The sequence below is a fragment of the Sorex fumeus genome, unplaced genomic scaffold (assembly GCF_029834395.1).
Source record: "Sorex fumeus unplaced genomic scaffold, SorFum_2.1 ptg000020l, whole genome shotgun sequence".
Taxonomy (NCBI): domain Eukaryota; kingdom Metazoa; phylum Chordata; class Mammalia; order Eulipotyphla; family Soricidae; genus Sorex; species Sorex fumeus.
In genome coordinates this window covers 19,884,094-19,900,760 of record NW_026606077.1, presented here as the reverse complement: position 1 = coordinate 19,900,760, position 16,667 = coordinate 19,884,094, and the positions used below count along the sequence as shown (strand labels likewise).

The window sequence follows — 16,667 nt, the reverse complement described above, 5'->3', positions numbered from 1 at the left end:
CAATGTTCTGTACATAGATTCACGTGTGGCCAATGTAATAAAGAAATCCTGTTCGACATTAAAATGTGACCAACAGTGGCAGTGATGCTGAAAAGATTTTTAAAGACACTTCCACTCCCTCTTTGGCATTTTATAATCTGGAAGAAATCGAAAGAAATGGACATTTAATTTAGAAGGGCCTTTTGCCCTGCTTAGCTGGGTTCATGTGCCCAACATAAAATAATAATGCATCCAACTGTCCATCTCCTAATAAGCAACCTTTGTGTCACCTCAGTCCCCGGTGAAAACAGCACACTGTGAAAAAGGCATGAATTCCAGTAAAGCTGAAGGATGCCCATGACCTTCATGTGATTATGTTTGCACTAATGCATAGAGAATGGAAACCCAAACTCTCCCTCTGAAGAACCCGATTCATTAAAAATGCATGGGTTATTAACAAAGGAACCATGTGAACTGAAGGTTGGAGGAATGGTTGACATACCGGAGAAAGTGGGACTGGTTTATATGAGATGGACAATTCATATTTGCAATTCTTCTCAACCTAGGATGTTTCTATATTTTGGCTTTTGTAAGTAATGCTGCAGTGAATTTAGAGTTGCCTATCTCCTTCTGAACTGGCATTTTCAGTTGGGTGGGATGAATACCTTGAATTGGAATTGCTGGATCCTTTGGTTTTATTTTAAGTTTTTGAAGGAACCTCCATACAGTTTCTTACAGTGGCTACTACAATAATGATAATGCAGTCATCATATCTTTTTTTCAAAGGAACTAGAGGGAGATTCCAGAAAGTAGTGTGCCACCTCAGTATTAAAAATCTCATATGTGTTCTTAAAATGATAAGAAGAATCAACTCCAAAAATAGGGGAAGAGATTTAAAACTCAGTGTTGCAACAGATACAAATTTTACTTTCAGAGCAACCAAGAGGTGCAAAGTTTTCTTTGCTTTAATAAAAACCTTTTACATAAAATTGAAGGTAGAAGAGGGGTCAGGGAAGGAAGAGGAAAGTATGCAAAAGAAGAAGTGACTTTATACACAATGTGTAACTTTCTTTTTTAAATTTAATTTTATTTTTATAAAGTAGTTCACAATATTTGATTACATGTAACATTCAAATACCAATCCTACCACCATTACACCTTCCCACCAAGTTTTTAGTCACAAGTCCTTCATACTTGGGTTTTTCTGCAGATTCACTCATGGGTGAGGCTGGTCTGAGGGTGTGGAGAGCAGCTGTGAGCATGGTGGCTGTTGAGTTCTGGACGTTTTCAGGTGCCAGGGCTGGGAGAGTATGTTATTTTAAGAAACTCTCTCCTGGGGAAGGGATTGAAGGGGGATGTCCAGAGCTTGTAGTAATTACGCCTCTTGGTTCTACTCATAGCCCATGTCCTTAAGAGTGAAGAGGCCTGCAGACAGACCTCTTAACATTAGGTTCTAGGTGGAGGTTAGCATTGGAAAAATGATGTTGAATGAGCCAATATTCTGACTAGCAAGCACTTTGGTGGTGGGAAATGGGCACTGGTGGAGGGATGGGTATTTGATCATTGTATAATTGAAACCCAAGCTCAAAAATTTGTAAGTCTACAACTGTACCTCATGGTGTCTCACTAATAAAAATTAAAAAAATAAAAAATACTTTTTAACAACTCAATTACAAACAATTTTAGGCAGAGGATCTGAGTAGACTAACAGGTAGATAAGAAAGCAGTTGAAGTTAATTATCAAGGAAATGCAAATCAGATGAACCATGAAATTCTACCTTACACCTGTGAGAACAGCTTGCTATCAAAAAGATAAGAAATACCAAGTGTTGGTGAGGATATAGAGAAAGGGTAATCTACATGTATTGGTAGAAAGGTAAGTTGTAGCAGCCACTGTGTGAAACCATATGGAGGTATCTCCAAAAATTCTAAATAAAACTATCAATGGCGGGGCTGGAGCAATAGGTAAGCATTTGCCTTGCATGTGGCCTACCCACGTTCTATCCCAGCATTTCATATGGATCCCGTGAGCCCACCAGCAGTGGTTCCCTGAGCACAGAGCTAGGAGTATGGCTTGAGCACCACGAGTATAGCTCCAAAACAACAACAGCAACAACAACAACAACAAACCCTGTCATTGGAGCAATTCCAATGCAAGGTATTCATCATACCCAAATGAAAATGCTAGCTCAGAAGGATATATGCAACTCTAAGTTTATTGGAGCATTACTTTTAAAAGTCAAGATACAGAAACATTCAGTGGATGAATGCACAAAATAATTGTTTTCTATGAGTCTCCTGCCCCCGCGCCTGACTGTCCTCACTGGGTGTATATGTATCATATATAAATATATACACACATACATATATACACAGAACGAGACAATGATCATTCATAAAAAAGAATAAAATCTTACCATTTGCTTCAATATAGATGCATGTTGGGAACACTATGCTAAGTAAAATAAATCAGACAAAGACATGCCAGTTGTATTTGTGATCCTACTTTTATGTAGTGTCAAAAAAACCCCCAAAATTATAGATACAGAGAACAGATTAGTGCCTACCAGAGTCAGGGGGTGGGTAAATAAATTAAAGAGGTTAAAGAAGTCTAAGTTAGTTATACAATAAGGACATCCTGGGGATGCAAAGTACATCATGGCTCTAAGTTTAATGATACTGTGTTTCATTCTTGTAAGTTGCAAAGTGAATACATATTAAAATTCCTTAAGAAAAAATAATTATCTTCTAACTATATATGGGAATTAATTCAACTAGGCTTACTATGGTGATCATTTTGAAAAATAAAAAATATCAAGTCTTATATATATACTTGCAACTAATATTGTCATATATTACACCTCATAAAAGTTTTATCCTAGTTTATCAAACTCCTAATCAATTTTTAACTGTTTTCATTCTTAATGATTATTTTCATGACAGACTTTATCAGTTTTCTCTATATTTGCAAAGAACATTTGTAGCTATGTTAAATTTATATTTCAATCCTTTTAAAATCAGCCTTTACATTCCTTCAGCAATCATCACCTGGGCTCATGCTTCCCTTTCCTAAACTAGAAGTCAATCAGGATTATGAGAGAAGAAGTTCCAGGTTCAGAAACTTGGACTTCGAAGGAGGAATGCTGGCTGATGACCCTCTGCCCTTCATAAAAGCAATTGCTTATGGTGCCCTCAGCACAAAAGAGATTCAGACATACTGGGAAACATTTAAGTCACTGTTTCTTCCCCCGTGCTCTGCACTCACAAGACAGTTTTATAAAATATAGCTATCCTTCACAGCTTCAATGTTCCATCAGTATTCTCAAGAAGAATGCAGACCTTTTTGAATTTAGGGTTTTCCACAAACCATTCATACTCACAGACCTGAGTTAGAGTCTCTGACCTACAACATGGCTTGTGTAAGAATTTGGAAGTGATGTGGCAGCATCTTTGTGTCCTATTTCCTGATTATCTGACCTTGGATGAAAAGAAACATATTATGGAAAGAACTTGTTTTAGCAGCAGTTGCAGGCCTGATTCTGGAGTTCAGCTCCAGACCTTCATCAAATGGTACCAGTGAAGGAAGGGTGGTATAGGAGTGGTTGAGGACTGTGTATGCAAGATCTCAGGCAGGTGAATATTAGAGACAAGTTATTTATTCTTAAACAATATCTTAGATTCAAAATAATGTTAGGTAATGTTGTCAAGGGGACTATTACTTAACCAGCAAGGATGCTTTGTTCCAGGAAATTTGCAAGTATATTTGTTCACTTAGTCCTCTCACAAATGCCATTAGGGAGCTAGCATCATTATCCTGGGCATTTACAAGCAGAAGCTAATGCCTAAAGGAGTGGGAAAACAAACGTAAATTCACATAAATTAAATGCCTGGGCAAAATTGAAACCCGATCAGATTTTTAAATGTAAGAGCCCTTAGTATGGGAGCCAGAGCACTAGCATGGTGGGAACTTGACTTTCTCTCAGATGACATGAGTTCAGTCCCCAGCATCCCTTATGGTCCCTGAGCCCCACCAGGAGTGATCCCTGAGTGCAGAGCCAGGAATAAGCCCTGAGCACAGCCAGGCGTGGCCTAAAAATTAAAAGTAAAACAAAAGAGTCCTTTTAATCTTTAATGCCAAACCGCTCAACGGCTTTTAATATCCAAGTTTAGGAAGAACTTGCCAATAAGGTAATAATGTAAAGATTAATACTCAAGAACAGTAGAAATGAGGGCCAGGAGGACTGGAAGCCTGCCACAAGTGTGGAGGGGGAGTGTGGGCGGTTAGGACAGAGAAGAGACCACTGTGACAATGATAGTTGGAAATGATCATTCTGGACAAGAACTGAGTGTTGAAAGGATGTTTAGGGGTATACATGTTAATTTTTCAGTACCTGTATTGCAAACCATAATGCCTAAGAGGAGAGAGAGACAGACAGAAACAGACACAGAGAGACAGAGAGAGAGAGAGAGAGAGAGAGAGAGAGAGAGAGAGAGAGAGAGAGAGAGAGAGAGAGAGAAAGAGAAGGAAAGAGGCTGCTGTAAAGGTAGGCTGGGAGGCGGTGCGGGAGAGGGCGGTGTAGGCAGAAGGGAAAATGGGAACATTGGTGGTGGGAAACGTGCACGGATGAAGGGATGGGTATTGGAACATGTTCCAACATTGTGTTGGAGCACGAAACCCAATCATGAACAACTTTACAACTGTGCATCTCACAGTATTTCAATAAAAATGAAATAAATGGGGTAAGTTGTGTAAAGGCTGGAGCTATAGCACAGCGGGTAGGGTGTTTGCCTTGCACACAGCTGACCCAGGTTCGATTCCTCCATCTCTCTCAGAGAGCCCGGCAAGCTACTGAGACTATCCCGCTCACATGGCAGAGCCTGGCAAGCTCCTCATGGCATGTTCAATATGCCAAAAAGAGTAACAAGTCTCACAATAGAGACGTTACTGGTGCCCACTCAAGCAAATCAATGAACAATGGAAGGACAGTGCTAAGGTGCTACAAGCTGTGTAAACACAAAACATCATTTAAAAATCCACAAAGTTTATTTTGGAACATACATGGTAGACTGTTGACTGTCTATACCTACCTGAAACGAACTGTAGCACTTCCCAATTAAAAGTCAAACATCTAGTGGAGTATTTAATCAGTACAAATGAAATGTCTATCCAGGGCTAGGCCAAAAAAAAAAAGCTGGTGGACCTGCTGCCTACTGGAGCTTGAGGTACCATCTGCAAACACAGATTACTCAGTTCAGCACAGACCACGGGCCACTTTCTGGCCATCTGAGCTGCCAGAGAGAAAACACATTTCTGAGATCCTGATCAGGAAAAACATGCCCAACCTTATAAGTTCATGCTTCATGTCAATACCCATGAAAAGAGCTAGCCTCCTGGTCTCTCAGTGATGTTCCAGAGTTCACTGAGAGCCCAAGCTGAAGCCACGGCTTCATTCTGACTACTGAGTCCCGTTGTGTCGGGAGGGCCCCTGCTGTGGGCGCCGCCTCTCATCCAGACAGATTGGGTTATGGTACTCCAAGGTTAAAAGTGTGATATATGTGCTTAAGGGAGATGGAAATGCGCATTAAGAAGAAACATTACCTTTTGATCCAGGCAAGAGAGCACACATAATCTCCTCGAGAGTCTGTGAAAGACTTCATTTTACACAGAAAATTGTGTGGAATTGCCCTGCACGGCTCCGAACATAGTTTCTGAGAATAACCAGCTTCCTAACAAGCTGCACTGTGCTGGAGAGGGCCTCTAGCAATGGAGAATGGAATGTAAGCAAATGTAATCTGAGCCAAGCTGCAGGTAAGGGACACAAAATCTTGTTGACACAGAGCATGCGACTACTCCTGAGCATGACGGGCACGTTATCCAGTGGCATCCCAGTCCCAAAGCGAGCTGGTGCTTCTGAAAGAAAGGGACCACTGCAGGGCTTGGCACAGCACAGACATTTTTTTAATATTGAAAAATTATTTTTTTCCTTTTATATTCTGTGAAAAGAAAGGTTTTAGTCTCTGTGCATTGTAAAACTCTGACTCTGGTACCTAAAATAAAAACTCATGGTTATAAAATAATGGGAGGCAAATGCAAATTTTAAAACATCTTCAACAACCAAACCAAAGTGGATTTTGAACCATTTGAGAATTTACCTAATCTCAATATTTAACAAAAATTATCACTTTGGGACCTTGTTAGTTCTATAAAAGTACATGAAACTCTGCTGAGAACTATAAGACAAAATAAGGCTTGGGACAGAAATTGTGAGATTTATACTTTGTAATATACTTTGGGCCTAAAATGCCCTGCAATTCAAGCATAATAAGTAAATCACGTATTAAAAATTTAGAAGGAAGGTCTCCTGCACATTATAGGGAAATTGTTGGCATCTTTTGATGGGTCATCTTACCCTTGTTATTAAATGACAACGAACATTAAAATGCCAAACATATTTTGACAGAATTCACTTTATAAAATGTCAGCAAGTCTGTGTGTTTATTAGTTTTTTCCAAATCAATTTAGAAATTTCAATAGAATGCTTGTAAGTATTCCCCAAGCAATGTCCATTCCTGACTTTCTGCACAAAAATATTACAAATTAATCAGATTTTCAGATTTCTGCATAATGGCTTTGCACATTTATTGCTTAATCCTATTATAAAATGCTGTTATGATTGACACATCACTGTGGAGATAGAAGCCAATTGAATAATATGTAGCAGTCAATTTTATTTGTAGTTTAATGTGCTGAAGTATTTTCCCCCCATTTCCATTATTTATAAGTCCCATTGGAGAATATATAGAAGAATTTGTTTTAAATGAGCCAATAATACCTTCTTTAAAATTTATAACTGTGACAGAATCATATCTTTTTTTCCTAGGTCACCCACAACTTTCTAGTAAACAGGGTTTAGATTGTTTTCCACTTACTATTCATGGGACAAACACTTAGAAAAGAATCATGGTAAGATGATTGAGAATTGATTGGATTTTAAATGCCACAAAAGCAAAAGCTACAAGTAACAGTCCCTCCCCCAATTGTTGCTAGCTTTATTTATTTGTCTAGTTGTTTGGGTTTACTGTCTCTGAGGCATATGTTAATGGAGGAAAAACAGTAGAATCGAAGAGATGTGCTCATAGCTGGAAGTTCTTTGTCCTCTTAGTTATTTCTTCAACGCTCTTGAAGGCATTCCAAGCTGCTCGCTTCCTCCTGCACAACTCAGGTGGCAGGTCATTTATCATGTTGATTTCTCGACCTAGGTATATATAACTGTTGCATTCGGAGATGGTGGTTCCGTTGAGAGCAAATGGAGAGTCAGGAACGAGGCTGTTTCTCATAAACGTTGTCTTCGTAAGACACAGCTGTAGTTCGACCTTTCCACACTCACGGTCGAAGTCAGTCAGCATTTGTGTCACTTGGCTGATGTTTGGTGTTATTAAAACAATGTCATCACCAAAGTGGAGGTGGTGTAGTTGCCGACCATCTATCTTCACTCCCATTCTTTCCCATTCCAGTGTCGCATGATGTTCTCGAGGGTGGCACTAAAGAGTTTTGGTGAAATGGTATCACCCTGTTGAACCCCTCTCTTGACAAGGATGATCACTTCTTTGTAGAATGGTGAGATCCTGGTAGTGAATCCATAATAGAGCTCATGGAGGATCCTGATGTATTGAGTTTGTACGCCCTGATTGCCTAGGGCCTCTATGACCGCTTCCATCTCAACAGAATCAAAGGCCTTCTTTAAATCAATGAATGTTAGACAGAGCAGCATCTTGAACTCCTGAGAAACCTCAATGAGCTTAGTAATCATGTGGATATGGTCGATGGTACTGAATCCTTTTCGGAATCCGGCTTGTTCACATGGTTGTCCTTCATCTAGTGTTCTGCTAATCCTATTCAGGATGACTGGAGTGAACAGTTTGTAGATGACAGACAATAGGCAGATTGGGCGATAGTTGCCAATGTCATGGATGTCTCCCTTCTTGTATAGTAGTACAGTCCTGCTGGTTTTCCATTGGGATGGAACCTTGCATTCAGACAGGTAGCGTGTGAAGAGCCAATCCAGTATTGATGAGTACTGATGGTAAGTTCTTCAGGTGTTCAGGTCTGATCTTGTCTGGGCCAGGTGCTGTTTGTTTCTTTACCGACGAGATGGCATATTGGATTTTGGAAGGGAGAACATTGGGAACGACATATCCATCATGTGGAATGTGGTATGTGAGCAAGTGGACGTGGCTATTAAGAGATCTGAATAGAAGTCATGAATAATCTTCTCCATTGCCCTTCTGGAAGATGTGATAGATCCATCAGGATGTCAGAGGGCAGTCATCTTGGTCTTGTAGTTGGTGAAGGACAGGCGGGCATTACGAATGCTTTTCCCAGCTTCTGCCTCATCTATCAGCACTGCTGCTCTCTTGTCTTTGAGGTCATCCTTGATGGCTTCTCTGCATTGTTTTGCCAGCTCGGATATTCATTTGCGGTTGCCTGAGGCATGTGCCAAGCCACGTTGGCGAATAAGTTCAAGAGTGTTCGAAGAAAGGCGGCTTTTTGTGGTTATTTCTCTCGTGGCATTCCTCGCACAATCATGGAGGTGCTGAATCATTTGATCGTATTCCTCATCAATGTTGTCAATGACAGCATCTTCCCATGTTGCTGCAACAGAGCCAAAGAACTCCCAGTTGGTGGTCGTTCTGGGAGTTCTCTTTTTAAACTTTGCATTCTTTTCTCCTCGTTCTGTGAGTTAGAATTTTGCACAAAGGACACGGTGGTCCGATCCCGTTTGGAATTTTGGGACAACAGCAACATCGGTTAGGCAAAACCGCCTATTGAATATGATGTGGTCTATTTCATTGTGGAACCATCCACCGGGAGACTCCCATGTCCAATGTTTAGATTCAGACTTTTGGAACTGTGAGTTACCATGGAAGGTCTTGGTTGACATAATGAACTCAGACAGTCTGTCACTCTGTTCGTTCCATTCTAGGCCATGGGTCCCAATGTGGAGTTCATCAGCTGATCTTCTTGGTCCTATCTTGGCATTAAAATCACCGACGATGATCTTGTAGAAGGTGTGATCTTTATAGAAATTCTCCAGCTCCATGTAGAACTTCTCAATTTCTCTTTCACCATAATTGGATGTTGGTGCATAGACAACAAAGATAGAAACTGCCGGCAGTGAGCCACATCTATTCAAGTGTAATCATCCGATTTGGGTTGTTAGGCATTCGAATGAATCATTGCTTATGGCTAAGTTTGTGTTGACAAGGATACGAACACCACCGATGCCTCTTTTGTCACATGTTCCAAGAAACAGTTCTTCTCCAGTGTCAAAAATGGTGTGATGTGATTGATGTCTTCTCGTTTTGGTCAAACCAATGATGTCATACTTGATCTTTCGCACTTGTACCATCAGGTCCTCGATGGATGCATCAGATTCCAGCGTACGTGCATTAAAAGTACAGACAATCGTTTTTGTCTTTCTTCCTTTTGGCAGTCTATTTCTGCCTTGGAATTTTATCAGCCTCTCCTTCCACATCCTTCTCGACTCTTCCGTATTCAGGTTCAGGGGAATGAGATCCATTTTTTTACTGGATTTGGCATACAAATAGACCACGGATAGCTTGCCAGGCTCTGACATGTTGGTGGGATATTTAAGGTACCCTGAAAAATTAAATGAATGTAAATAAAAAGTCGCGCGGCTGCAAATGCAGCCGCACGCTCCCGGGAGCTTAATAATGTTTAAATAAAATGCTTAATAATGTTTTGAAAACTTGGGTTTGAGTGGGATTTTATTTTGTATGCTTAGGCAGTAGACAGGATTCCAGAAGTAGAAGTTTTGTTCTTTGTCTAGCACACAGAGGATCTCCCTGGAGTTAATGTGTGATTCCTACTCTCTCAGGAAACTTGCTGAAGTAGGTCCATATTCTTATGGGGAACTTGAAGTAGGTGAAATTGTTGCAGGCTTTGTTTTGAGAAAAGCCCATTCATAAACTTCATTTTAAGGCAAACAGATTTGAGGGGATAAAGCCATCCTAACGGATCATATAGATGCATTCTGAATCTTGCTTTCTCTGTCCTCAGTAATTAGATTAGCTTTCTTGCCAATGCATAAAAGATACAATTTTCAAAATGTATGATGCATTGGTACACCACATGCTCCACACTCTCATCCATGCAATTTGATGTATAATGTGGGTGGATAAGAGTGACCGCTGATGGCATCATTTTCTTTATTGTCACAACCTTCTACCTCTCAGAATGACTCTGGCCAGCCTAACAGTCTGGTAACTTAACTTAGTTTGACAAGTGGTTCATGTGCTGAAGTTTCTCTGTCATTTTATCCTCACCTTCATGTTATATGGCATCACAGGAAAATGGGATCATGCATGACTCTAGCTGGACCTTAGACTAAGGGAGCACCTCTCTGTAGTTGGACCTTAGACTACGGGAGCACCTCTCTGTAATTGGATCTTAGACTAAGAGAGCATCTCTCTTTTTATTTCCAGGGGCCAGAGGAAACCCGGCACTCTCAGACCCAGGGACTCCAGACCAACCCCAGGCCAACCAGACCCACCCCCCATTTCCGGTGGGCCCACAGGTTGGTATCTCTCACTTGCTCTTTGTAGGCTTCAGTTAGAATGGTTAGACCAGATAAAGAGCCAAATAAATAATAATGAGCTAAATCCAGTTGACTCCAACAGAGTAATGAGGATGATACATTCTTGGATGATAAGCTGTAGGACTATATTATTTATTAAATCACATCAAGGGGGGAAATGCATTTGTGTAACCCAACTCACATTTTCAATAGGAAATGCTATTTTTAATCATCCAGGAACTTTTATTTTCCTTCCTAAAACCCATAGCAACTGTGCTGCTGGTTACGAGCAGTTTTCTAGAAAGTAAAACTTTAATGACTGGAGTGTGAAGAAAATTAAGTTATTTCAACCTTACCATAGCCATTTTTTAAATACAAGATGTGATTTAATATAAAAAAGTTAATGCAATTTTAATGCAAGTTCAGCTTATTGGGTTTGACAATACTGTACATCACACACAGCTCCTGCATTAATAAAGAAATGCATTCATTATTTTTTAAAGTCCAATATTTGTTTTTTTGCAGCCTGGTGTGCGTATATGGAGATGTAGAACACAATTACAAAAGACTGGGCACGGTCCCTCCCCAGTCATTTAGTGTGACACTTTCAGAGTTCAGCACCCACTTTTATGGGAAAGAAAGCTGGAAGATGTGTATTTATTTATCTCTCTTTTACTAGCATTCTTGTTCCTGGAAATTAATCACTTTTTGCACTCTGAGAATTAAAAGTTCAGTCTTGAAAGTCCAAGTTTGGAGTTTGGGCTGGTCTTTCTCATTTCAACTGTTCTCTGTTCCCTGTGTTCTGGGATGCTCTTGGCGCCAGGACAGAGAGTCAGGGAGATGTCTGCGCTTCCATTGAAGCATAGAGACAGTCTTACTGGATTCTCAGTACCAGCTTTTCTGTAACTTCATGTCTGAGATACAGGTATATGCCATGCATGTGTGACAACATACTGGGAAGACCAGATTAAATAATTCACAGAACAGACCCCGAGAGTAAGAAGGGGTAGGCACTGTGACAGGCAGGACTGTGTGTGCCATGCTTTAAGCTCACACACCTCAAAATTTTTCAAATGTCAAAGGCCCCGAACTTCAAATCTGTGGCCTATAGTCTAGGTCTAAAGGCTACCATGTGACTTCCCTCTTATCATGGTCTCACCTTTGGCAGATATTACTCCTGGAGAGACACTTTGGTTTGTTTGTTTGTTTGTTTTAAAATAAAATAGGTGCACAGTTACTTTGCAGGAATTTAGTAAATTCGCACATGTGCATTAGGATGAGGCCCACAGTATCTCCATCAGGCTATACAACTCTCTGGGCTTCTTCAGAGCTCCCAAGAAGGATCCATTTTTGCTGACTGAAGGGAGAATCACAGAGCAGCTCAGCCACCCCTCCATTCTTTAAATAAAGCAGCCCCTGTTCTCTAAATCTGTTCATGTCTTGAGAAGATACAAGGAGAAAGGATGGAACCACTCTCCTGACCTTTAGCCCCCATCACCACTCCATATGGGAGTGCTATACCTACAAGTTTAGGACTTTCTTTTTTTTTTTTTTATAAAATTATGCCACAATAAAGAAACTCCCCCAATTAGAGTTTTTGTATTGGTTTCTCTAAAAGAAAAATGGACTTGGGGCTGTCTCATGTGGCTTCCTTAGGAGTATGGAGAACATCCTGGGTCAAGGAGCCATTGAACTTCCAGGTCGCCTGGCCTGGCCCAGGCAGTAATCCCTTCCTGGTCATCCTTGTCAGACATCCTGAAGTACATACCTACAAGCATATCTTTCCATACCAAGCCATGGCTATTGACTGAATAGTAGACAATAAATGTTTATTATTCATGTCATTTTAGCTGGGCAAAAAATATTGAAGTGATAACAAAAATTCTTAAATATTTTAAGTTTCCAATAGTCTATTTTTAAAACTTATGATCTCTTATCAATTATAATACTGTAAAAATAATATTCAGTATTTATTAATTGTGGGGCAGGCACGATAGCACAGCAGGTAAAGCGTTTGCCTTGCACGCGGTGGACCCGATTCGATTCTCAGCAACCCATATGGTCCCCTGAGCTCCGCCAGGAGTAATTCCTGAGTGCAAAGCCAGGAGTAACCCCTGAGCATCGCCAGGTGTGACCCAAAAAGAAAAAACTTATTTAATGCATTATTTTAACACTCATCATTTTTCCCTATTGAATTTTATCTCCAGTCCTTATCCCTAAAGTTATCCCCTTCTGACTCAAAGGAGATAAAATTTTTTGTGGCTTTCAAGATGGATTTTTCAATTTACTTTAGAAAAGGTTTCTACCAATGTACATGTTTCTAAATCTGCATCACGGTGTCACTACAGACTTACCTATCTAAAAAAAATTGGCATTTAGTTGATATGGTTGAAGCCCCCAACTTCTCCCCCCCTAAATTTTCCTGAACCTAATTAGCTCTTTCTGGATCAACACAATTTCAGAGTTTCAAATACAAAATATATCAGAGTTTCAAATATAAAACCCTCTCGGAGAGCCCGGCAAGCTACCGAGAGTATTCGATATGCCAAACACAGTAACAACAAAGTCTCCAATGGAGATGTTACTGGGCCTGCTCGAGCAAATCGACGATCAACGGGAGGGCCTTTACCTTTACCTTTACCAAATATAAAAAGGTAAGACCCAATGAAAATTTGCTGCAAGAATATTAATGCATGTAAGGCATTATTTTAAAAAATACTTGAATTTTTCAAAGAAAGTCCTAACCAAATAAAAATTTCTAACAAAATAATAATAAAATTTCAGTTTTAAAAAACAATTTTTTATTTTATTTTCTGGGGAAGCTGTCTCTGTCTTTCAATGGAAGGAAAATGCTCTGAAATCTCTTGATTTTACTGAAAAATAAAATTATCTATTTCCTTGCAGCCACTTCTAACAGCACAGCAGTTAGCCTCTGCTGTAGCCGGTGTGATGCCGGGAGGTACCCCCGCCCTCAACCAGCCCATCCTCATCCCCTTCAACATGGCTGGACAGCTCGGAGGGCAGCAAGGACTGGTCCTCACACTGCCGACAGCAAATCTCACCAACATCCAAGGGCTGGTAGCAGCAGCTGCAGCTGGAGGCATAATGACTCTGCCATTGCAAAATCTACAAGGTAACCAATTGTACATGTGCCATGCAGGGAGAAATTCTCTGGCCAGTGGTCTGGCCAGTGGTCAAATATCTGAAGTGCTAAGTGTTTCTCTGAGTTGCTTTCACCATAAAGGACATTAAGGCCTTATGTAAAAAGCAAAGTTTCAGATTGTTTGTGAATCTTGAGCTTGTTTAATCCGTGGGTTCCATCAGTTCTTATTTCCTGACATAAATTTGGAAACTTTCAGATCTTCAGGAAGCATTTATGAGCAATCATAATACAAGACACACCAAGAAGTTAGCTGTAAAATTATTGAGCATTATTTGAGGATTTCAATTATAATCTAATGAGTTAGTCCATTCAGCTATCTGCCAAGAAAGGTTAGGCATTGCTGTTTGTATGTGAAGTAGTTAGAGCACTCCAAATACAGATTTCAATGACTGACATGATTTAAATTTTGCCTACAAGTTTATTTTAGTTATGAATATTAACTAAAATTATATTATTTGAGATCATGTGTATGAAGAGAAAACAAAGTTGTATTCATACCTTTCTATTCCACAGCCTTATGACAAGAATTTGTCTCTAATTTTACTCAGGAAGAATCATTCTTTTAAATAGAGGTTTTGTCTGCAACACTGACTGATTTATGAAAAACTGTCAGAAAGACTCATTGTGGTAGGAAACAGCCTAAATATTAGTAGAATAATTATAAAGAGGAAATAAATTTTATTTCTATAGGTCAAAAATATCTGTTTTCTCCACCAATATAAATGTTAACATTTAGTTTTATTGAAGAATGAGTTGGCTGGAGCGATAGCACAGTGGGTAGGGCATTTCCCTTCCTAAGCAGCCAACACGGCCGACCCGAGTTCAATTCCTCCGCCCCACTTGGAGAGCCTGGCAAGCTACCGAGAGTATCTCACCTGCACGGCAAAACCTGGCAAGCTACCCATGACGTATTCGATATGCCAAACACAGTAACAATTGTCACAATGGAGATATTACTGGGCCTGCTCGAACAATGGGAGGACAGTGACAGTGACAGTGAAGAATGAGTTATGAAAGTTATTAGAATACAAATTTAAAATATTTTTTCAGTTGCTTGGATATCAGTTCAGGATTAGCAGATCAAGTTTACTTAAGAAATAGACAAAGTTAACTGGTTGACTCAACTTAAACATCTTTTCATGCTAGAAGCTCTAATATCTCATCCTCCATCATCACTTTTCAACTTCCACTTCAAAACAAAATCTCTTCTGATTTTGTCATTAAATTGTGCCATGAATCTGCTATTCATAAATCATGTATGCCCTGGACACACTAATGCATAAACTTCACTTGTTTCAGATTTGAGAGTGCCTTAGGAGGTCAGGATCTTAAGATTAAGCAAATAAGGCAGGAATAAAGAGGTGAAAGCAAAAGCAACAAAGTTTAAGAGGCTTTTTAATGTAGGTGGATGATGAAATCTTAATGAAGAAATGGGCTTTATCAAAATGCAACCTTCTTTTTTGAACAATTATGCTTATGGGAATATTTAATATTATAAATAAACATAAGGCTTTGGAACTTCTAGGCCTTGCATTAATCCTGTTAAGACACAGAAGTCAGAGAAGCAAGCTTGCTAGGTGTCTTTATTAAGGTTTGGTATTCTGAGAATTATAGGACTTGGCTATTTCAAGGAAATCTAATGCAGACTTCAATCAATATTATCTATCTCTTTTATTTAAACCTTTTAAGTGCTCGTTTATAGTTCAAGATTTGGTTTTTTGATAATACCTTAGGTTTCAAAAATTAATTGTTTATGGTTCGATTTTCATAGCATGCTGCTTAAGTTAATATAATAATACTAGCTCTTTTTTCTAAGAGAAGCAAAATCATTTTATTGAAAGAAGTTTTCTTTAAAATGTTAGGAGAGAGAGAGGGGAGAGAGAGAGAGAAAGAGAGAGAGACAGAAAGAGAGAGAGAGAGAGAGAGAGAGAGAGAGAGAGAGAGGTCCTCCTGAGAGAACAAGGGCTTTTGGAACTGGAGAGACAGTATTGTGGTAGGGTGTTTGCCTTGCACTCAGCCAAACCTGCTTTGATCCCAGCTCTCTATATGGACCTCAGATCCATCTAAGTGTAATCCCTGAGTGCAGAACCAGAACTAAGCCCAGAACATCACTGGGTATGCCTCCCCCCCACAAAAAAAAGCGAAGAATGAAGTTTTGGATGATGGTTACATACAATTGTTACAAATTGTCTTGCCAAGTTCTCTTCTTCTTATAGAAAACTTAACCTGGGAGCCCTGGGCTCTTGATGGTTCTTTCACATTCTTATCATAATCTTTATTATTTTTAGGTTCTTTGGATAATTTCTTTTTTTGTTTTTTTTGATTTAATATTTTTTAAGATTTTATTTTAATGAATCACTGTGAGATTGTTAACAGACTTACAAATTTTAGTGATTACATTTCTTTCATACAATATTCAAGTACCCATCCATCCACTAGTGCCATTCTCCACCACCAATGTTCCCGTATCCCTCCTGGCCTTCCTCATTTACCTCTATGGCAGGCACATTCCCTCTTACTCTCTTTCCTTTTGGGTTTTATGGTTTGCAATACAGGTACTAAGTGGCCATCATATTTGGTCCATCCATAGTCTATTTTCAGCATGCATATGCCATCCTGAGTCATCATTACTTAGCGTCCCTTCTCTATCTCAACTGCCCTTTTCCCCAGCATGTGATACTGGCTTCCAAATCCTGGAGCCATCCTCCTGACCCTTATCTCTACTTTCCTTAGATCTTAGTCTCCTATTACGTTACTTTATATTCCACAAATGAGTGCAATCATTCTATGTCTGTCCCTCTCTTTCTGATTCATTTCACTTAGCATGACACTCTCCATGCCCATCCACTTATGTGCAAATTTCGTGATTTCATCTTTTCTTTCTAACAGATGCATAGTATTCCATTGTGTAGACATACCATTTCTTT

The 16,667-nt window shown here is 39.6% G+C and overlaps 1 protein-coding gene across 1 annotated transcript in view; it reads left to right on the top strand.

Annotated features, from left to right (window-relative positions):
* Nucleotides 1–16,667, top strand: part of POU6F2 (POU class 6 homeobox 2) — a 461,711-nt gene that overhangs the window by 135,361 nt on the left and 309,683 nt on the right. Inside the window, exons 3-4 of the mRNA XM_056113393.1 lie at nt 10,486–10,577; nt 13,482–13,710. Coding sequence (XP_055969368.1) covers nt 10,486–10,577; nt 13,482–13,710 — 321 coding nt within the window. The remainder of the gene's footprint in view (nt 1–10,485; nt 10,578–13,481; nt 13,711–16,667) is intronic.